At 42.7% G+C, this 23,807-nt stretch overlaps 3 protein-coding genes and 1 long non-coding RNA gene across 4 annotated transcripts in view; 2 read left to right on the top strand and 2 right to left on the bottom strand.

Moving 5' to 3' along the window:
- Window positions 1–23,807, top strand: part of LOC142889198 (uncharacterized) — a 265,120-nt gene that overhangs the window by 185,600 nt on the left and 55,713 nt on the right. The gene's annotated exons all lie outside the window — the stretch shown is intronic.
- LOC142888972 (histone H3) lies at window positions 13,863–14,657 on the bottom strand. The gene has a single exon (XM_076027473.1). It carries the CDS (start codon window positions 14,603–14,605, stop codon window positions 14,195–14,197), a length of 411 nt encoding a protein of 136 aa, XP_075883588.1. The 5' UTR covers window positions 14,606–14,657; the 3' UTR covers window positions 13,863–14,194.
- On the top strand, window positions 14,935–15,352 carry LOC142888971 (histone H2A). Its single transcript, XM_076027472.1, has one exon. It carries the CDS (start codon window positions 14,953–14,955, stop codon window positions 15,337–15,339), a length of 387 nt encoding a protein of 128 aa, XP_075883587.1. The 5' UTR covers window positions 14,935–14,952; the 3' UTR covers window positions 15,340–15,352.
- Window positions 16,585–17,085, bottom strand: LOC142888970 (histone H2B). The gene has a single exon (XM_076027471.1). It carries the CDS (start codon window positions 17,077–17,079, stop codon window positions 16,705–16,707), a length of 375 nt encoding a protein of 124 aa, XP_075883586.1. The 5' UTR covers window positions 17,080–17,085; the 3' UTR covers window positions 16,585–16,704.

Genomic DNA, 23,807 nt, shown 5'->3' with positions numbered 1-23,807 from the left:
TTCTTTTTTTACAGCGTTTCCTGAACACATCATCGGGCACACTACAGACGCCTGCTAGCACAAAGCTGTGCAGAGCCTCCCCGTTGTTCTCCTCACCTGGAGGATGCCGGGTGAGCGGGACCTGTGGCCCAAAACTCGGTCCAGCAAGATAAGTACAGGAACACTGCTGCTTCGCCCGCACTTGATTGTGCTAGCTGCCCCGTACAGACGGTCGGCAGTGCATGTCGCTTCCATCTCGCCATGGTTTTACTTGTTGTTTTCCTTTCTCGTTGTCTTTTTCTTTGTTTTGTTTACGTCGCCTTCTAATGCCGTTGCATTGACTTTTATGACTGTGGGTCCGAAGGTTACGGCTCATTTTGCTGGCCCTCAGATAGCAGACTTTACTACCAAGTCGCCGGCCCAGCTACGGTTGCGTGCGTGTGTGTATGCGTGTGCGTTTGTTTGTATGTGTTGGTTGGTGGGAACGAGTGTGTGTGTGTGTGTTAGGGAAGGGGGGTGGGGGGGGGGTCGTCTTATCTAAGTCTTGCACTATCGGTTTGTTTTGTTTAATGTAAGTGTCTTGTATTGCTTCGGTTGATTGATTTATTATTTGTCTTTCATGTCAAGTCAATGATTATGTCCTCTTTGTTTTTCCTTCGTTGATAACTCTGGCCAGAGACAGTTTTTTTTGTTTGCTCTTCTGGTTAGGTTACTAGTTATTCTGATTTCCAACTCATCTGCCTCCATCACCTAATTGCTTGGGGTTCTGTGTGTGTGTGTGTGTGTGTGTGTGTGAAAATTGCATTGTTTATTTTTTGCTATTTTAGTACATATGACCGATTTTAGGGAACTTTTGTTAACCAACTGTTTATCTTTTCTTTTGTAGTCACTGAGAGCTGCTGCTGCTGGTGGTGGTGTCCCGGGTGGTGGGCCCCTTCGAGTGCTGTGACCCAGGATTGTGGTTGTTTTCTTCCTTTTTTTGCACTTCACTTTCGTTGCAGGTGTGTCACGTGTGAGTGGGGTGTTCCTTGTTTTGTTTTTTTTGGTTCCTCCCCCGTTTGGCCCACCCCCCATCGGTAAGCCTCAGTTTCTACTGTAGAATAAGGAGCTCAATAGCTCCGTTTTAAATGTTAAATATTCGTTTGTTTGTTTTTTATTTTCAATGTTGAATAAAAGTTGGTTTCATATGTTAAACATTTTGAACCACGTCTACTACTCCTTCCTCGTATAACTTACCTGTGTGCCTATTTATTACCTTTGTGTTTAGTTAGAATTCCCTGAGCGAAATTCCCAGGGTGGCGTTGTCGGTTCTTTTCATTTTTTTTTTAAAATTCACAATATCAAATCTTGCTTTATCAGATAGTTATAGCCACTCGCATCGCCACATATAGGAAGGATAAAGGATGGCAGGGAGACACACGGAACACCTGCAGCGCGATTCTGTGAACTGTTTTATTGTTCCCTCCACACCGCCATAAATTGCCCTAGAGCTCCCCCTAGTGGTGCCTACCAGTAGCTACCACAACATCCCCCTTTCTGAACAGGAAGCTTTTTATGCAACACCCTTAACTCACCTAACCTCTGTTATAAAACTATATTAGTATTTGGATAAAGCCAACAACCCTAAAACATTCATAGTCTAACACAATGTTGCATTACATAACTCAGAACCTAAAATGTTTTTTCTAAAAAAGAAGATTATTCTACCCCTTTTACCACTCAGTGTCCCATTAATCAGTCACAAAGTCCTGCAGGGGCCTTGGAGGGGCCCGCTGTCTAACTGGATATCTCCGGACAGGGGGCGTCTGCAGACAGGGTAGGGTCTCAAGAGGGGTGGGCGTAGGAGCAGGCAGACGTTTTTCCGGCCTGCAGGTCATCGGGCAGGTCAGTAGATGGCTCTGACATCGTGGCTCCTGTTCCTCCGTACAGTTCCTCGAGGTGCATCAAGCAGGTATAGGACCTGGGCGTCCCAGCTTCCTGAAGTACAGTTGCTTTTTTTCTAGTGTCCTTCACCCACACTTGGTCACCCGGGTCCAGGTGTGGGAGATTTCGTGCTCTGTGACGTCCGTTAAAGTTCCTCCTTTGGTTCAGTCTGCAAGTTTGATCCCTGCGCTTCAGCTTCTGAAGATCAGGCCAGCTGGGGTTTAGCTGTGTCGGGATGACTGGCACCGGTGTGCGGACCTTCAGACCCATTAGAAGCTCTGCGGGGCCATGCCCGTTTGCCAAAGGGGTCGCGCGGTAGGCCATCAAGGCTAGCTATGGGTCGCCAGCTTACTTGAGAAACCTTCAGACCCTCAGCTGTCCGAACAGCTCGTTCCACCTCTCCATTGCTCTGCGGAAAGAGCGGGCTTGAAGTAGCATGGCTGAACTTCCATTGGGAGGCAAACACTCTGAAGCACCCTGAGGAGAACTGCGGGCCATTGTCTGTCTGGACTGTTTCAGCTATGCTGTGATGTGCAAAAATTGACTTAATGTTTTCTATCACTGCCTCAGGGGTTGTAGATGTAAGCTTTGCTATCTTAAAAAATCATGAGAAGAAGTCCACCACAATCAAGTACTGTTTGTCATTAAACTGGAAAAGTTCTATTCCTACCTTAGACCAGGGTCTATCTGGGAATTCAGTGGGCAGTAGTGTTTCTTTAGAGTTCACTCTCTCCCTTGCACACACTTCACAATTCTCCACCATTTTCTGTAGTTGAGAGCTAAGGCCCGGCCACCATACGGATTGTTTTGCTTTTTCATTACACTTAGTGGTGGGCCTAGGTGTCCCTCATGTTGCTTTTCCAGTATATCCTCATGGAGTGGACTGCGGTATCACGATTCTGCTGCCCTTCATGACGAGGCCATTTTGTATGGTAAGTTTTTTGTTGTGGATAAACTGATGGACAAATGTGGCGTTCTATGTGTCCAGGAGACATTCCTTGCTAAACAAGATCTGTAAGGACTTAACTGTATGCATAGCGACTTTCATGGGGTAGGTGAATCAACAACTGACCTGAGTGCAAACATACTATGGGGGAGAATTCCAGGGGGCGAGGCCACAATGTGTAATAAAAAAATATGACCAGCTGGTGAATGTAATACGTTTGGGAGTTGACTGGGTGATCGGAATTGAGCTGTCTTGTTATGACTAGAAGATAATAATTATGAATGTCTATATGCCATATGAGTGCATACAAAATGAGGATGAGTACCTTAGTAGATTTGGATTTATTATGTCTTTTATCCAGGACAATCTGTAGAAAGAGTCCCGGTGCTTTTGTGGCGCTGTACTTGCATCCCCTGTTTTGAAAATGTCCCGGTTTGTCTGGAATAAGTGCCATTTACAGACATTTTTGTGCACGCACGACCTCCTAGCTTTGGCACATGGACAGTGCCACGTGTTATCTTCTGTGTTGTAAGATACAATTATCCTTCCCAGGCTACTGTGACGACTGATGGATGGCTCATGGATTGAAAAACAAAAATGCCTTTGGCTTTCTTGAAATAACAGTTGAACACAGAGAGGCACTTGAGCTGCTTTCGCAATTCTTTGTCTTTTCAGGCAGACTGTCTTTTTAGTGTCACCAAAAGATTTCAACGTCACCATTTCTGACAATACGTCCTCTTTTAGGAATTCCTCTGTTGCCAGTTCCGTACAATAGTCAAGAGAACGGATATGCTCACAGTGCCGAAAGGCCAATCCACTTCTCACTGCCATGAGATGATATTGTTTGCATTCCTCTAGTTCACAAACTACTTTATGAACACGACCCCAGGTTTTTTTCTGCACATGTATGGGTAAAGAAAAGCCATGTCTTGCTTTCTGCACTACAGAAATGCCATTAGTAGCATCTACACAGACACTCTTGAAATGATCTTGAAATGTTATGTCCTTTGGATTTAGATTATGTTTTCTTTGAATATGTGTGGCCAAGTTCCTTTTGGAAATTTTGTTGTTGCAGTGAGGACATTTTTCCTTTGTCAGGGATAACCTTGAGCCTCTGTTCTCTGGGACAGCAGAAACAACTGAGGAGGACACTGCAGCTGCTGTATGCTGGAAATCTTCAGATGTAGGGATTATGGCAGCTGAGGTTTGTTGCATTGCTATAGAGGAGAAAGAGAGATCCTGTGGGAGAGATGCAGCAGTCATGTCATCCTGGCAAACTTCCAGGTGCCGCACCATGTCTGGCCTTCTCAATACTGTTTTGCAGCACAAAGGGCAATGATAGTGTCCCGCATCTCTAAAGTGTAGTCCACATCTGCAAAGAATTTTATCTAAAACAAAATCAAACAAAAATATCTTCATTAGGGACTAATGACAGGAGTAAGGATACACTTGCAATAATAGGCCTGCACCTTTAACTTTCCCTTTCGCCTTTTAGCATTCAAATCACAACCTCCCAAAAGTAAGGAACTTTCTTACACTTATGGGGATAAACACACAAAAACAATATGGTCAATTTGGCTTTCAAATGGTTTAAAAGTAGAAATTATTATTATTGATAATAATAATAATTATTATTATTATTAATTATATATATTTGCCATTATGGTTTTCCTGCATCACGCTTTGACTACTTTGAGTTTGGGATTTTGACATCAATACTTAACTACTGCAATTTTCTACAGGAATGTGATTTACTTTTTTATTTTATTTTTTTTTACTGTCACTCATTATGTTCCATTGTTAAAATTAAACATTAATGTCACTGTGTAATGTGTTTCTCTTTTTTTTTTTCTTCTTTTAAGTATTCCCCTTTTCCTTCTACAGATTAATCAGTTTTATTATTTGAATAAGCCCAGTATCGGACAATTGGCAATGCAAATTTACTATCTGTTTTCGTTTTCATGGCCAATCCATGTGTCTCATGTTCCCTGAACCACTCTTCAAATCTAGAATTGATCCTCCTGATAATTTACAAAGCTCTTCACACTCAGGCTCCTTCCTACATTAAAGAGCTTATTGAACCTTATCATCCTCCGAGAGCTCTTCGCTCTGAGGATGCAGGACTTTTAGTAACCCGTAAAATCAGCTTTTTGGCTCCTTTACTTTGGAACCATCTCCCAGCCTCAGCTTGGGGGGAAGACACAGTCAGTTTACCTAAAAGGAGACTGAAGACCTTCCTTTTCCATAAAGCTTACAGTTAGAATCAACTCATTGTCAGTTCAGCTGCTATTTATTTACGTTTGTCTTCTGTAATTCTTTGAATTATGTATTTATATATAGCTACATCTATATTATGAGAGCTTTCAGCATTGTTCACCAGGCAACTCACTCTGGCCTGTCTGCCACTACGGCTACAGCTCTCTCTTTGAGATGCCTTTGCTTGTGATTTAGCACTGTGCAAATAAAAGTTGATTGTTTGAGTTGATTGATTGATAAGTGGTAAATTATTAATCTATTAATTATGCACAAAATGTGCAACCATATTGATAGGTGTCCAATTTTACTCACATCTTCACCTCTCACAAATGCTCCTGATCGCATCTTCTCCCTTCTCATCTGGGGTCTTATGTTGACGAGATGTTGCTGCCACAGTCCAAATCCAAATCTGTTTCCTCTTTAGAGATAAATATTATCACATATGGCCGGTGGCAGGTTTGGCCATTATTACATCACATCACTGTGATTAACACAAAAGACAAGTAAATTAAAAAAAAACATTCAACCAGGGTAACAATTTGAGCTAATTTTTGATTGTTTGGCATCGTATAAAAGAGTTGTAAATTTGGTTAAACTTTGCAGATATATTGATGTATTTATTCACAAGTGTGAACCAATTTTGAAGGATCATTGCAAACAAAAGTTCTGTTTTTGGATACATTCCAAAATCTGTAATCTGTATATTATTTGAAAAAAAAATAAAAATATTAGCATAAAATCCAGTATCAATCCATTCATTCATTCATTCATCTTCTATACCTGCTTATTCCTATTCAGGGTCAGGCAGGGGACACCCTGGACAAGTCGCCAGTTCATCGCAGGGCCACATAGAGACAAACAACCATTCACACTCACATGCACACCTACGGACAATTTAGAGAGTTCAATTGACCTCACATGCATGTTTTTGGACTGTGGGAGGAACCCTGAGAGAACCCACGCAGACACAATGAGAACATGCAAACTCCACACAGAAAGACACTCAATTTACCAAACTTTAATATATATATATTCCTTTATTTCAGACCCAAGAGATCCATATCACAGTAAAAAGGGGGAGACATAGAGAAAAAAATAAAATAAAGAAAAAAAAATAAAATAAATGAATGAATAAAATAAAATAAAGTAAAAAAAAAATTCACCATGTTCAATGCCTAACATATAGACATGTTTGGCAGTGACTCCACAGCTTGGAAAAAAAATCTGACAGAACTGCGTACAGGGTTCACCAGAACATCAATTAAGTTGTTTTGTGACTCAGACCCCTACACATGAAATTATACATCAGGTTGCGTAAAACAGCAGGTCAAGCACTTACCCCTACACTAAAAAACATGGAACTCTGAGCAAGAGCCTCATGCCATCATTGTAATACTCCCCTGTTTATACCAACACCACAGCTGAGCAGTATACAACAGTGTACAATACACTCTGAAGAGTAAGATCTTCACTGATTTAGAACAGGTACCAAATTTCCAACAGAGCATATTGTTTGGGCATACGGCTTCCGCCGCTGTCTATGAATATCCTTGTCATCAGACAAGTCATCTGAGATGATATGGCTCAAATATGTAATCTCGCTGCACACACTAAGCACAGTGCCAGCCAGGAAAAAAAAAGTCAGGGAAGGTGGCCTGTCTGTCCTCTGGTTCTAATCACTCTAATCATCAATACTCTTTTTAGCATTAAACTTTATATCAAAATCATACCCATAATGAGAACACACTTTCAGCAGCTGTTGGAGACCAGCACTGTAAGGACTAAAAATGACCAGGTCATCAGCATACAGAAGTTGATTGATTAAAGTGTCACCAGCCCAACAAACTGTACCACATGCATTCAACAAAAGAGACAAATCATTCATATACATATTAAAAAGAAATGGTGACAAAATGCCACCCTGGCGAACACCATTTGACTCATAGAAAGGAGCAGATGTAACACTCCCCCATCTCACTGTCATGGTCTGATGTGAGTACCAGTACACTAAGATCTTGATTAAAAAACCAAGGACCCCACTTTTGTATAATTAAAAAAAAACATTTTCATGGTTTATACGATCGAATGCTTTCGTAGCATCAATAAAACACATGAATATGGTTGAGTTTAGTTTATATTTTCCTAAAAGTTCCTTTAATGTAAAAATACATAAGTCAGTGCCCTGCTTTCGTTTGAAACCAAATTGATTGTCAGTAGTCAGGACATACCTCTCAATCCTATTTAGCAGGACTGTCTCCTACACTTTGGACATAACACTTGCCAGCGCTATTGGCCCCTATAGTTATCTGAACTATTCACCTTCCCCACTTTATCTTTAAAAAAAACTGGTACCAGCACCACAGGGAGCATTGAGTCAGGCAAGACTCCATGAACAAAGAAACCAGTGAAACATAAAGCCACCAGGGGGCACAGTTTCTTACTGGCAAGTTTGATATTTTCATCTGTAACGTTATCAGGACCACAGGCCGTGTTATCTTTTAGTTTCAATATTGCTTCTTGGACCTCAGCGGAGGTGACCACGCAGTCCTTATTAGACTCAACTTCATCAACAATCAGCAAACTGGTTACTTTTTACACAACTTAGCAGTTCATAATAATGTTGCTGCCACAAATGTAAAATGTCATCAGGACCAGTCACACCATCTATATTGGATGGGAGAGATGTTTTGCAATTATTGATAGTTTTTATATCTTTCCAGTCGTTAACATTCTTATTTCGCAACTTCCTTGCCAGTGAGTCGGCCCTCAGTACATTCATTTCTTTTGATATGGCAAAGTGCACACTTAAATCTTGCATTAGTGCTTTTTTTAAAAAAAAAAAAAAAATTCAAACAAAGGGCCATGTCTACATTTGCCTTCCTCAGCCCATTTTTTAAAAACAGGTTGAGCGTCTGCATGAAGCTCTTCTACATGATCCTTCCAGCCTGGCTTACTATTACACACTTTTGTCCTGACACTTTTGTGAGCATAATTCCTTGTGTTGTCTATTCTCATAGTTCATATCCCGACACAGAAAGGCACTTCTTGGGACCTTAATAGGTCCCAATAGGTCCTTAGATACTCTAAATATTTGCCCTCAAACAAAGCAAGGTCTGACGTTAAAAACAATCATGCATGGTCCTGCGACCCTGCGAATCCCATTGACACACAGCTGCTCACATGTCAGCTCAGTGGCTAAGTGCTGGAAGGCAAATTTGAACGCCAGCAGCGGACGACATTTTCGTCACAAACAAAATCAAAACTGTTTATCAGCCTATCATCAACCTATCTGAGTGGTTGACATAATTGTTAAGATCTTTCTTTGGCAGTTTTGACCAGTCTATTTACCCTACATCAATGTCATTAACCACAGGCAAAAGCATTGGTAAATTGCCTGTGTTCACCACCAGGGAGAATGGTATGTGATCCGTAGTAGCCAAATTATAATCAATTTCTAAAATATCGATGGAGTCATGGGCATCCACCGTGCAAAGACAGTGGTCCAGGCATGAAGTGGAATGCCGGGCCTCACTAATGTAGGTGTAACTGTCGTCAGGCAGTAGTACCTTACTAGACAAAATCAATCCGCTGTCTGTACAAAACTGGACTAGATGATTACCAAAAAAAGAGTTGCTATCAGATACATTACCATTCAAATCACCAACAACATAGATGCAAGTACACGGATTGTCCTGGATAAAAGACATAATAAATCCAAATCTACTAAGGTACTCATCCTCATTTTGTATGCACTCATATGGCATATAGACATTCATAATTATTATCTTCTAGTCATAACAAGACAGCTCAATTCCGATCACCCAGTCAACTCCCAAACGTATTACATTCACCAGCTGGTCATATTTTTTTATTACACATTGTGGCCTCGCCCCCTGGAATTCATCCCCCATAGTATGTTTGCACTCAGGTCAGTTGTTGATTCACCTATCCCATGAAAGTCGCTATGTATACGGTTAAGTCCTTACAGATCTTGTTTAGCAAGGAATGTCTCCTGGACACATAGAACGCCACATTTGTCCATCAGTTTATCCACAACAAAAAACTTACCATACAAAACGGCCTCCTCATGAAGGGCAGCAGAATCGTGATACCGCAGTCCACTCCATGAGGATATACTGGAAAAGCAACATGAGGGACACCTAGGCCCACCACTAAGTGTAATGAAAAAGCAAAACAATCCGTATGGTGGCCGGGCCTTAGCTCTCAACTACAGAAAATGGTGGAGAATTGTGAAGTGTGTGCAAGGGAGAGAGTGAACTCTAAAGAAACACTACTGCCCACTGAATTCCCAGATAGACCCTGGTCTAAGGTAGGAATAGAACTTTTCCAGTTTAATGACAAACAGTACTTGATTGTGGTGGACTACTTCTCACGATTTTTTAAGATAGCAAAGCTTACATCTACAACCCCTGAGGCAGTGATAGAAAACATTAAGTCAATTTTTGCACATCACAGCATAGCTGAAACAGTCCAGACAGACAATGGCCCGCAGTTCTCCTCAGGGTGCTTCAGAGTGTTTGCCTCCCAATGGAAGTTCAGCCATGCTACTTCAAGCCCGCTCTTTCCGCAGAGCAATGGAGAGGTGGAACGAGCTGTTCGGACAGCTGAGGGTCTGAAGGTTTCTCAAGAAAGCTGGCGACCCATAGCTAGCCTTGATGGCCTACCGCGCGACCCCTTTGGCAAACGGGCATGGCCCTGCAGAGCTTCTAATGGGTCTGAAGGTCCGCACACCGGTGCCAGTCATCCCGACACAGCTAAACCCCAGCTGGCCTGATCTTCAGAAGCTGAAGCGCAGGGATCAAACTTGCAGACTGAACCAAAGGAGGAACTTTAACGGACGTCACAGAGCACGAAATCTCCCACACCTGGACCCGGGTGACCAAGTGTGGGTGAAGGACACTAGAAAAAAAGCAACTGTACTTCAGGAAGCTGGGACGCCCAGGTCCTATACCTGCTTGATGCACCTCGAGGAACTGTACGGAGGAACAGGAGCCACGATGTCAGAGCCATCTACTGACCTGCCCGATGACCTGCAGGCCGGAAAAACGTCTGCCTGCTCCTACGCCCACCCCTCTTGAGACCCTACCCTGTCTGCAGACGCCCCCTGTCCGGAGATATCCAGTTAGACAGCGGGCCCCTCCAAGGCCCCTGCAGGACTTTGTGACTGATTAATGGGACACTGAGTGGTAAAAGGGGTAGAATAATCTTCTTTTCAGAAAAAACATTTTCGGTTCTGAGTTATGTAATGCAACATTGTGTTAGACTATGAATGTTTTAGGGTTGTTGGCTTTATCCAAATACTAATATAGTTTTATAACAGAGGTTAGGCGAGTTAAGGGTGTTGCATAAAAAGCTTCCTGTTCAGAAAGGGGGATGTTGTGGTAGCTACTGGTAGGCACCACTAGGGGGAGCTCTTGGGCAATTTATGGCGGTGTGGAGGGAACAATAAAACAGTTCACAGAATCGCGCTGCAGGTGTTCCGTGTGTCTCCCTGCCATCCTTTATCCTTCCTATATGTGGCGATGCGAGTGGCTATAACTATCTGATAAAGCAAGATTTGATATTGTGAATTTAAAAAAAAAAATGAAAAGAACCGACAACGCCACCTTGGGAATTTCGCTCAGGGAATTCTAACTAAACACAAAGGTAATAAATAGGCACACAGGTAAGTTATACGAGGAAGGAGTAGTAGACGTGGTTCAAAACGTTTAACATATGAAACCAACTTTTATTCAACATTGAAAATAAAAAACAAACAAACGAACATTTAACATTTAAAACGGAGCTATTGAGCTCCTTATTCTACAGTAGAAACTGAGGCTTACCGATGGGGGGTGGGCCAAACGGGGGAGGAACCAAAAAAAAAAAAAAACAAGGAACACCCCACTCACACGTGACACACCTGCAACGAAAGTGAAGTGCAAAAAAAGGAAGAAAACAACCACAATCCTGGGTCACAGCACTCGAAGGGGCCCACCACCCGGGACACCACCAGCAGCAGCAGCAGCTCTCAGTGACTACAAAAGAAAAGATAAACAGTTGGTTAACAAAAGTTCCCTAAAATCGGTCATATGTACTAAAATAGCAAAAAATAAACAATGCAATTTTCACACACACACACACACACACACACAGAACCCCAAGCAATTAGGTGTTGGAGGCAGATGAGTTGGAAATCAGAATAACTAGTAACCTAACCAGAAGAGCAAACAAAAAAAAACTGTCTCTGGCCAGAGTTATCAACGAAGGAAAAACAAAGAGGACATAATCATTGACTTGACATGAAAGACAAATAATAAATCAATCAACCGAAGCAATACAAGACACTTACATTAAACAAAACAAACCGATAGTGCAAGACTTAGATAAGACGACCCCCCCCCCCCCACCCCCCTTCCCTAACACACACACACACACACTCGTTCCCACCAACCAACACATACAAACAAACGCACACGCATACACACACGCACGCAACCGTAGCTGGGCCGGCGACTTGGTAGTAAAGTCTGCTATCTGAGGGCCAGCAAAATGAGCCGTAACCTTCGGACCCACAGTCATAAAAGTCAATGCAACGGCATCAGAAGGCGACGTAAACAAAACAAAGAAAAAGACAACGAGAAAGGAAAACAACAAGTAAAACCATGGCGAGATGGAAGCGACATGCACTGCCGACCGTCTGTACGGGGCAGCTAGCACAATCAAGTGCGGGCGAAGCAGCAGTGTTCCTGTACTTATCTTGCTGGACCGAGTTTTGGGCCACAGGTCCCGCTCACCCGGCATCCTCCAGGTGAGGAGAACAACGGGGAGGCTCTGCACAGCTTTGTGCTAGCAGGCGTCTGTAGTGTGCCCGATGATGTGTTCAGGAAACGCTGTAAAAAAGAATGGACAGGTGAGGCACTACACACCTATGCTAATAAGCCATAATACTCAAGACTAAATTCATTCATTCATTCATTTTCCATGCCCGCTTAGTCCCGAACTCGGGGTAACGGGGGTCTGCTGGAGCCTATCCCAGCTGTCATAGGGCGAAGGCAGGGTGACACCCTGGACAAGTCGCCAGTTCATCGCAGGGCCACATAGACACAGACAACCATTCACACTCACATGCACAATTTAGAGAGTTCAATTGACCTCACATGCATGTTTTTGGAGTGTGGGAGGAACCCGCAGAACCCGGAGAGAACCCATGCAGACACAGGGAGAACATGCAAACTCCACACAGAAAGGTCCCAGGCCCGGAATCGAACCCACAACCTTCTTGCTGTGAGGCGGCAGCGCTAACCACTGTGCCACCCAAAACTAAATTTAAACAGTAAAATGTCCGCACCTGATCCTCTTAAAACTCGGGCACACAAAGCAGCTGGCCAGTGTCCCGTTGACCACAATGGTCCACCGCACCGAACGCAGCAGAGCAACCAGAAGGCCGGGAAAACGGAAGCAGCCTTCGGGTCCGGAAGCAAGAGGGCAGGGGAGGGACACAGCCTACTTTTATGCCCTTGTCCTCTGCATTGATAGGCTAATGAGTAGGAGACCTCTTCAGTGACAGTGATACTGTCACATATATAATACTACACTGACGGGACCATCACTCTGGAACTGGGTAAATCTGTAAAAACAGACATCATTTTCACACATGGATTGGCCACCACAGAGTCCAGACCTGAACCCCATTGAGAATCTTTGGGATGTGCCAGAGAAGGCTTTGCGCAGCGGTCACACTCTACCATCATCAATGCAAGATCTTGGTGAAAAGTTAATGCAACTCTGGATGGAAATAAATCTTGTGACATTGCAGAAGCTTATCGAAACAATGCCACAGCGAATGTGTGCGGTAAGCAAAGCTAAAGGCGGTCCAATAAAATATTAGTGTGTGACCTTTATTTTTTGGTGGCGACTTTCTTTTTTGGCCAGGCAGTGTAGAAAAAGCGTGAAAAATAGAATTACCATTCGTCAGATAAAGAACACGATTGTGTAAACTTCCAGATCTACAGTAATTTGCTGTATTTTACCAGTGACATCCCCCCTTGTCCTGTCTGGCCATAATGACGAGCACAAGTGTCTCTGAATGTCTCTGATGGCTGACAGATTTTATTCTCAGAGGTAGAGCTTGAGAGTGTGAGCCACCCGGGTCGTTTCAGGAACTACCTGTTGAGTGGTTTTATTATATTCTTGTGGAAAGGTGACATTGTGGCCATGACAAGACTGAGGGAGGGATAGGGGGTGAGAAGAGAGTAGAAAGGGGAAATGAGTGAGGGGGGACAAAGGGAGGGGATGATGAGAGGGATATAGAGAGAGAGGGATATAGAGAAGGCAGCTGGCAACTATTGTGTAGGGGGGGGGAAAGAAAACGACAGATAGTGAATTTGCATTGCTAATTGTCCGATACTGGGTTTATTCAAATAATAAAACTGATTAATCTGTAGAAGGAAAAGGGGAATACTTAAAAGAAAAAAAGGGAAAAAAAAGAGAAACACATTACACAGTGACATTGTTTAATTTTAACAATGGAACGTACAGTAGAATGAGTGACAGTAAAAAAAAAAAAAAAAAAAAAAAAAAGTTAAATAATATTCCTGTAGAAAATTGCAGTAGTTAAGGATTGATGTCAAAATCCCAAACTCAAAGTAGTCAGAGCGTGATGCAGGAAAACCATAATGGCAAATTATATATATATATATATATATATTGATTAATGTATTATGATTAATAGTAATTTCAACTTTTAAACATTTGAAATTCAAATTGACCGTCCCTATTGTGTTGATGGATGTTGTGGCTTCTTGACCGTGAACTCTTTATTAGTACAAGTTTAATTTTTATGTTCCTTCATTGTTGCAAATGGGAGGCCCATTCTGCTCGTTGACAGGATTAGCCAAAGACCAATTCCCTTAACACACAGCGGCATAACTCGGATAAATATTGAGTCAGTGTCAAGCTCGTAACTCCAGAGTAATAAATTTCCCATCATTTGAAGATGTAGGCAAGAACTCTTTGTTGAAAAGTTGCGTGGCTCTGAAAAGAGCCGTTGGTCGTGTGCAGAGGGCTGCAGTACCGACAGGGAGCACTTTAAGCCCGTTCTCCGCGGATGCGGCGGGCCAGCTGGATGTCTTTGGGCATGATGGTGACTCTTTTGGCGTGGATGGCACACAGATTGGTGTCCTCGAAGAGACCCACCAGGTAAGCCTCGCTGGCCTCCTGCAGAGCCATGACAGCCGAGCTCTGGAAGCGCAGGTCGGTCTTGAAGTCCTGGGCGATCTCTCTGACCAGGCGCTGGAAGGGCAGCTTGCGGATGAGCAGCTCCGTGGATTTCTGGTAGCGACGGATCTCTCTCAGAGCCACGGTACCGGGCCTGTAGCGGTGAGGCTTCTTCACTCCGCCGGTGGCCGGGGCGCTCTTACGGGCAGCCTTGGTGGCCAGCTGCTTCCTGGGAGCTTTGCCTCCGGTGGACTTGCGGGCGGTCTGCTTGGTTCTTGCCATTTCCACTCGAGTCTTTGCTCACAAGTAAAATGAGTGTGTGAAGGGACAAGTCGCTCCTCTTTAACGGGCCGAGCGACGGCGGCCGCGTCACTGTTGCGCCGATTGGCTGCTCTCGCAGCCCCCTGCCGCCGAGGGGGAGACAAGTTAGTGGGGCCCGAGACTCCGCTGCCTATTGGCCGAGAGCTGAGCGTGGCAGGCCGCCAAAATTCAAAACGAGCGCGCGCACTGCCAGGCTTCTCCTGGTTGGTCAGGCACAACACCGTTGGTGGGCTTGGGAAATATAAGCGAGAGTCGTCCTACTCGTCGGCACATTTTCTCCGAAGCGCAAGCAGAGAGTTAAGCACAAGATGAGCGGAAGAGGCAAAACCGGCGGCAAGGCCAGAGCCAAGGCGAAGACTCGCTCCTCCCGGGCCGGTCTCCAGTTCCCAGTGGGTCGTGTTCACAGGCTGCTGCGCAAAGGCAACTATGCGCAGCGCGTGGGCGCCGGAGCCCCAGTGTACCTGGCCGCGGTGCTGGAGTACCTGACCGCTGAGATCCTGGAGTTGGCCGGCAACGCCGCCCGCGACAACAAGAAAACTCGCATCATCCCGCGTCACCTGCAGCTGGCGGTGCGCAACGACGAGGAGCTCAACAAGCTGCTGGGCGGAGTGACCATCGCTCAGGGCGGCGTGCTGCCCAACATTCAGGCTGTGCTGCTGCCCAAGAAGACCGAGAAGCCCGCCAAGGCCAAGTAGAGTGGACACCGCTGGCTGGAGAATTACTACTACTACTACTACTACTACTACTACAACAACAACAACGGCTCTTTTAAGAGCCACACACATCTCGCGGAAAGAGCCGAATCCTCTCAACTCAAGCTATACGTCAAACGAATAACACAGACTCAGCCAAAACACTTATTTTCCTTTATTTATTTATTTTATACATATGTGTGTGTATATATACTAGCTTTCAGCTTGCCTCACACAATTGTCTGTGTGTGTGTGTGTTACAGTTTACATCAGGGGCCATATGACGGAACTGCATCATGTCGGCGGGCCACGGTTCGTTGAATGAGGGGGGTTGGAAATAGGGCTAACGTCCCGGCATTTCTTTGTTGAGCGGGAGATGGGGGGGCGGAAGCACGCTGTCGCGCTACGCTAACGTGTCAGCAAAGTTTCATTGGGGGGAGGGTTTATGACTGCCTTCACGCGGGCCGGATGTGGTGTGTGTATGATCGTTGAAAAAAAAGGGCTTCTTCTATTATGAACAATTTTCAGATGGAACCACGACAAACTACTTTTAGGAATCTTCAAAATCTCTCTCTCGTTTGTGTGTTTTAATCATTAAAGCCCTGCAAGTGATGATGTACAAAAAAGCTTTGCAATATTGTTTGAGGATGTGTAATCACACACACCTCCACCGACAACAGATGAGCACCGTATAAACTGGCAGTATAAAATATAGATACATTTTACATAGTCAACAGTAAGTCTACATGGATTCTGAATAGTTTATTTCAAATAAACATTTTCTTCATATTTTGCTCGATAAAAACAATACTTCTGATCTTGTATAAACAGTACATCTGAACAACTCCGCCTTATAAATATTGTTAGATATGTTCAATATGTTATGATAATCACAATAAAAAAAAAACTGCTTAATTTGAATCCATAAAATGTGATGTAAACATTGTTGTGATAACATAAATACAGCAACGCTTGTTTGTAACGAAAAACACCTATGTGAATACTCTGTACATAAATTATCCAACCATCTTTTTTCTTCCTTCTTAGCCTATAAATAATTTATTTTCTGTCTTTGTTTTTATTATCCCCATTCTTTATGCAAAATTCCCCAAAGTGGGATTAATAAAGGCTTCTTCCTCTTCTTAACATGACTTTTTTTCTTGCTGGTCAGGATGTTGCTGTAACTACAAATTGCTGTTGCAAGGTGTATGAAATACCTATAACTAATTCAGCACGAAAGACAGGACATAAGGTTTATAATACTGCAAAAGCATATGTTAACATCATTTTGTAGAAGGCAGTGGAATCTCTTTGGAGAAAGTGTGTGGCTCTTAAAAGAGCCGTTGGGTCGCAGGAAAGACGAGGCGTTTACTTGGAACTGGTGTACTTTGTGACGGCCTTGGTGCCCTCAGACACGGCGTGCTTGGCCAGCTCACCAGGCAGCAGCAGGCGGACGGCGGTCTGGATCTCCCTGGAAGTGATGGTGGACTTCTTGTTGTAGTGAGCCAGACGAGACGCCTCACCGCCGATGCGCTCAAAGATGTCGTTGACAAACGAGTTCATGATGCCCATGGCTTTGGAGGAGATGCCGGTGTCGGGATGGACTTGCTTCAGCACCTTGTACACGTAGATGGCGTAGCTCTCCTTCCTAGACTTTCTCCTCTTTTTGCCGCCTTTGCCGGCGGTCTTGGTGACGGCTTTCTTAGAGCCCTTCTTGGGCGCGGACTTGGCTGGCTCAGGCATTCTGCTCCGGTTAAAGGACAGTGATCTCGTACACAGCCTCGTACACTCTTAAATACAGGCTATATGCAAAGTCGACTGTGTGGTTGCCCTCTGCTGATTGGCCCGTATGTCTGCGACCGAGACAAAGAGGCTCCGCTCCCGCCAAGACTGCGCAAACAAGTCCTCAAATGACAAATGTGAGTTACATGAGTGAATAATAATAATAATAATAATAATAATAATAATAATAATAATAATAATAATAATAATAAAATAAATAAAATCTATATTTGTGAATAACAAGCTTGGTATTATTATTATTATTATTATTACTATTATTATTATTATTATTATTATTATTATTATTATTATTATTATTATTAATTTATTTTTTGTATTTTTGCATAATTACAAAGAAAATGCCTTCGGACACCTTATACACATAGATGGCGTAACTCTCCTTCCTAGTCCTCTTCTTTTTGCCGCCTTTGCCGGCGGTCTTTAGCGCGTTGTCGTCATGTTTTATGGACACGAGACGTCGCGCAATCGATCGGCATTTAGTTATCGGCTCAGGCATTCTGTCTGCTCAGGTCAAAGAACAACGATCTCGTAGTCGGTGGGAGGCTCGTATCCATACAGGCAATATGCAAAGTCGACTGTGTGGTTGCCCTCTTCTGAATTTTGGTGTAATTGGTGAAACATCTTTTTGTTATAATTTAATACCTACCACTAATCAACCATAATACGCGAACGCATTAATGACTTTGAACATCAGTTGGGAAGATACAAGCATCAAATGACAGGAGGCGATGGGCGGACAGCCTTGACGTTACAGTTACTTTCTAGTATTGCAGACATTTTTGTACATGGATTATTGTGTGCGGTGAATCGAAACTGCACAGAATTCTTAATTAAATTAACTCACATTATCCAACGCCTAAGTTTTTTTCTTTCTTTCTATTTTTTAACACTTTATTTGTGATTTTGCATATACATATATAAAGAACACACTTTCTATATTACAAACAATGTAGTAGAGAAAAGAGAGAGAAAAAAAAACAAACAAACAAACAAACACCCCAAGTAGAAGAGAACAATAACAAACCAAAGCCAGGGTCAACGCGACAAAAAAAACAAAAAAAAAACAAAGGGGTTACAAACAACGCGCACATACACACACACACAAATGTAAAAATAAATAAATAAATAAATAAAATAAAACAAAATAAAATAAAATAAATTAAACATCAACAAAAAGCAGACAAACCACAAGTGAACCAAATATCAATAATTGAACAGAGCAGGAGTAAACACTTAATGTTCCAATTCTAGGCCAGGGAGATTATTTACATATGTTATTAGGGGGTCCCAGGTTTTGTGGAATCGGTCAGAGAAGCCATTGAGAGTGCATTTGATTTTTTCCCAGTTTGATATTGAACATAACATCCTTGATCCAGTGGTGATGTGATGGAGGAGTAACTAATAAAGAAGAAAAGACAATGACCCTCTGCAGATGATCAGGGGGGACACATCCCGTTGGATCAGAATACAGTCCAAAAATAGCAACCAAAGAAGAAGGTGAGACATTATAGCCATAGGCATTAGAGATAACTTCACAAAAGGATAACCAGAAAGGTACAAGTTTTGGACAAGACCAGAACATATGGTAGGAAGTAGCTGGGGCCTGTTTACATCTGTCACATGATGGGTCCACATTGGGAAATATCTTTGCTAATTTAGCCTTTGAAAAGTGTAACCTATGTAGCACTTTGAACTGTATTAAAGCAAGTCTTGAGCATATGGAAGAAGAGTGAACCTTGGTAAGAGCCATATCCCATTCCTTGTCAGACAGAGGAGCCCCCAGGTCTTTTTCCCATTGTTCCCGAATATGTGCAATGGAGTGGTTGCAACTATCCATAATACGTAAATAAATATATGATATTCTCCTCTTATTTAGCATATTAACTTTTAATATGGAATCTTGGCATGAAGAAGGGGGGACAGAAGAGAAATTATCAAACCTTTTTGTAGTAAAATCCCTAATTTGCAAGTATCGCCAAAAATGACTCTTGGTCAGTCTGAATTTTTTGGACAGCTGTTCAAAGCTGGCAAAGATATTATCGATATAAAGGTTTTCAATACTATGAATATCCTTATCATACCAAATTTTAAAGCCATTGTCCAATAAAGACGGTTGAAAAAGGTGATTATGTATTACAGGTGAGTGAAGAGAGATATTTTGAACACCCAGACATTTTTTGAATTGATTTATTATACGCAAGGATTGAGTTACAATTATATTACCCTTAATATTATTAACTAGTTTGGAAGGTTTATCCCCTTCTTCGTAAAATCTACTACGAGATTTAAGAATGAGCTTCTCCGCTTGAGTAGTGGTTATGAGGTCAATTTCAGTTTGAATGCTTACTCTTCTCCTAATCAAATCAGGGGTCGTAGAGACAGATATGAGTCCATCCAGAGTCTTAATTTCTGAGGATAGATCATCAATCTTTTTGTATTTCACTGTCCTCTTACAGGCAGAGCGAGAAATTATCTGCCCTCTGAGATACGCTTTAAGAGATTCCCAGAGGGTTGAAGCTGAGATGCCATCAGTCCTATTTACCTGTAGGAAAAAATCAATTTCTTCCGTAATGAACTTCACAAAGTCTTCATCTGCCAGCAGAGGTGTATCAAGCTGCCATGTCCGTTTTGTCCTCTGGATCAGGAGAGTCACTTTAATACTCACAGGGGCATGATCAGAAATAATAATTGGATCATATTTACAATCTGTGATAATACTCAACAGATAGGGATCAACTAAAAAAAAGTTTATCCTGGTGTAATGGGAAATATGTATTCTTGGGTTATTCTTTATTATGTTGTATTCTGTGTCATATGATCACTAGTAGCACGTGTAATCTGTTTGTTTCATAGTATAACCTTCTCGAGACATTCTCCTCGTGGTCCACCAGAGGAGGCTGTAAATGTGTCAGCTTGTGCTGATTCTCTGTGCTTTGTTTTCCTCTTCTTCCCTTCCTTATCTCTTCCCCTCCCAGTCCAGTGTATAAGAGACCTTCTTCCTCCTTTCCTCCTCGCACTCGCACTCCCATTTTACTGTGTTTTGTGCCTCGGAGCTCCGATCCCCTTTTTATTGTTTGTTCATTAAATTACTTATTATCCCAGTATTCCTGCATCGGCATCTTCGCTCTTTTCCACAACACCTGGAAAATGATTTGTGTACACTAAAGTAATATGAATACTCCCTCTTAGTGGGATGTTTATATCTCCATAGGTCTACAAGTTTATGCATATCTATGAATGACTGAACTATTTGTGTAGATTTAGATGTTCTTATTACTGACTGAGAGGAGCGATCCCAAGTAGAGTCCATCACCAAGTTGTAATACCCAGACAAAATCAAGTGATGATTGTCCAAATTAGGGATGTTACTTTGTGTTTTTTTTGTTTTTTTTTTAATCTAATTGTCAAAGTTCGGGCCATAAATATTAACCAATACTAAGCAAAGTTTAAACAGCTTTCCCACAATCATCACATATCTGCCATTCGGGTCCAGTATAGTTTTTGACACAAGAAAGGGGATTCTTTTGTGGATAAGAATAGCAACTCCTCTACTTTTACAGTTAAATTATGAGTGAAATGTTTGCCCCACCCATTCTTTGTGTATTTTTAAGTGGTCTCGATTTAAAAGGTGGGTTTCCTGTATGAAATCAATACCAACACCAAGATGTTGTAAATGAGAGAGAACCCTTTTCCTTTTATTTGCTTGATTCAAACCCTTAACATTCCAACTTATAATTTTCATAACGTCTTTACCTGGGAGAAGTTGTAAATTACTCTGCGCCATTAAAACAAATAAAATCAGAGATGTAAGCGTCTACTCCATTTGGAAGATAGAAAGATTAATAGGTAGGTGCAAAAAAACAAAACAAAAAAACAAAACATATCACATCAAAACTACATGCAACACAGAAACAGTCCTTAAAAAGGCTATCCTCCCCAGAAAACATCAAACTGCTGCAAACCTGAAATTGCATGCTACCTGCAATACTGAAACATGTTTAACCATTGATGAACCTTTGAACAGCAAGAACGTCAATATAATGAAAACGGTGATGATCATAAAAGTAAATGATTACGCAAATCAAAGTTATAGTAGGTTGCCCGTATTGTTGTGTGATGTATGCACATGTTCACACAGAGACTGTTTTTACCTCATTTGTCCTCTGCAGCGTGTGAAGCAGAGCCTCTGTCCTCAGAAGCGACAATTTTGTCAATGTACGTTAGTGCCGCTGCAGGGTCGGTGAACTTCATGCGCTTCCCGTTGTGTTTTAACTGTAGTGTGGCTGGATAGTAGAGACCGAACTGGATCTTTGCGGCGTGGAGCTTCTTTTTGGAGTCGGAGAAGGCTGCACGTCGTTTGTTGACATCCCGGCTGTAGTCTGGAAAGATGTGAACTCTTGCTCCGTTGTAGGAAAGCGGACCCTTCTGTCTGGCGAGGCGTAGGATCATCTCTTTAGTTTGAAAGCAATGAAGTTTGACAATAATCGCACGTGATTTATTGTCGCCATCTGCTGGTTTTGGGGCCAAACTTCTATGAGCTCTGTCCACCGATGGTGGCTTCTCAAAACTGTCTTCTCCAAGCATGTCCACAAGTAGCTTGGCCATGAATTCTGACGGTCGTGGGCTCTCTGCATCTTCTGGTATCCCTACAATACGTATATTGTCGTCGAGTGTAATTATCTAAGTACGCTACCTTCTCCTTCAAGGCATCGTTTTCCTTAGCCAATAAAGTTCAGGAAGTTTCCAAACTGTCCAGTCTTTTGTCGAACTCGGTCATTCCATCTTCAATGTCAGTAATTCGTTGACCATACATGTTGAGTGTTTCATGTAGAGATGCGATGGACGCCCGGTTTTCCTCCTGAAATAAATCAATAGAGGCTTGTACGGCAGAGACTGCTTTCGCCAGTGCTTGCATGTTGTTGTGGAAAAGAGCGAAGATGCTGCTGCAGGAATACTGGGAGAATAAGTAATTTAATAAACAGACAATAAAAGGATCGAAGCTCCGAGGCACAAACACAGTACAACCAACGGAACGGAAGCAACAAGTGCAACAGCTCAAAGGAATGCGAGTGCAAGTGCACAGAGCAAAAAGGAAGAAGGTCTCTTATACACTGGACTGGGGGGGGATAAGATAATGAAATAACAGGAGGAGAACACAGAGAAACAAAACAATGATTATACGATAAGTGGCCGATTTCACAGCTCATATCTTGCACAGGGCAATAAAGAGGCCCTACAGTACTGTACTCATAGGCAGATGATCGCCCTCTGGAGTCTGGTTCTGCCCTAGGTTTCTTCCCCCAGGGGAGTTTTTCCCAGCCACTGTCGCATCTTGCTTGCTCCGGGGGCCCGGTTGGTTCTCTCTGATTGTATAAAGCGCTTTGAGACGCCTTTGGTTGTGATTTAGCGCTGTACAAATAAAAGTTTATTATTATTATTATTATTATTACAGGATGGGCACATCAGGGGCAGGCCATAAAACAAAGTGAATACAATGCGTATATGTTAGCAGAAAACAGAAGACTACTATATGGTATCTATAGTCAACTATAGTCATGAGCGCCTGTGCACCATGAGCTCTACACATGAGCAATACTCATGTGGTCGCCGCATGATGGCTATGCGGCTACTATGATTCTAACAGTTTACACGTGCTACGAGTGATCATACAATATAAACCAAGATAAAGAATAACACAAGAATACTTTTCCATTACACATGTTGTTAGCAAAGTTAGCATCCTCACTTGGATCATTGCTAGCGCTAACCGGGGAGTTTGGGTTTCCTTTCCCAATCTGTTGTTGTTTTGTCTGTTTGGGAGGCATTAATGCGCTTATAATGTACTAGAGTCACTAAGGAAAATTCTTTAACAAAGTTTTTGCGGTTACAAGGTCCAAAGGATTATAAATTTGATAGATTTCTGCGGGAGCTGCGGAAGACACGTCTACTCACTTCTCATGCTCGTGACTCCTCCTCCTAAGTTTCTTTTTTGTTTGTTTTAGGATTTGCAGTAGTTTATTTTAAGCAGCTGCTGATCGCCTTCATTGACTTGATCAACAAACATAATGTAAGCATTCTGCGACGCCAGACTATCAGGACCCAAAAAGAAGCAGCTTGTTAAATGTTTGGGCGGCTCTTAAAAGAGCCTTTGATTCGACGTTAGATGAAGACACTTAACCGGCGAAGCCTGTCTCTTCAGAGCATACACAACATCCATGGCGGTCACCGTCTTCCTCTCGGGCTTGGATGAGTAGTTGACTTAGGTGAGTTGCTTGGTGGTCCAGGTCGTCAGGGGAGGTAATGGGAGGGGTAGGGGTGTCCTTTAGTTTTGTTTCAATATTTGTTATATAGATTTCCCAGTCTGTTTTTCTGTAGTTATATTTTTTGCTTTGGACGGCTTGGAGGTTAAAGGAGAAGGTGGTGAGAATGGGTAGGTGATCATTGTTGAGGTGGTTTGTGGTAGTGAACTGTTGGAGTTTTGAAGCCAGGTCAGGGGTGCAGAGAATTAAGTCCAGGATGTCAGCGCTGCCAGTTGCAGGTGATATATAGGTGGGTTCATTGGTGTTGATCAGACCTGGGCATTGTACGCCCCCGGGCCACATACGGCCCTTTGGTTGACTCTGACCGGCCCGTGTAAGGTTAATTGGAAATTACAAAATAAACTTATT

Source organism: Nelusetta ayraudi, unplaced genomic scaffold (genome assembly GCF_046127955.1).
Source record: "Nelusetta ayraudi isolate G7.1 ecotype Tasmania unplaced genomic scaffold, CSIRO-AGI_Nayr_v1 ptg000021l, whole genome shotgun sequence".
In the NCBI taxonomy this organism is placed as follows: Eukaryota; Metazoa; Chordata; class Actinopteri; order Tetraodontiformes; family Monacanthidae; genus Nelusetta; species Nelusetta ayraudi.
This window is presented reverse-complemented; position numbering and strand designations above follow the sequence as displayed.

Excerpts from the sequence above, each read along its gene's own strand:
- LOC142888970 (XM_076027471.1), bottom strand. The coding sequence starts at position 17,079 with ATGCCTGAGCCAGCCAAGTCCGCGCCCAAGAAGGGCTCTAAGAAAGCC.
- LOC142888971 (XM_076027472.1), top strand. The coding sequence starts at position 14,953 with ATGAGCGGAAGAGGCAAAACCGGCGGCAAGGCCAGAGCCAAGGCGAAG.
- LOC142888972 (XM_076027473.1), bottom strand. The coding sequence starts at position 14,605 with ATGGCAAGAACCAAGCAGACCGCCCGCAAGTCCACCGGAGGCAAAGCT.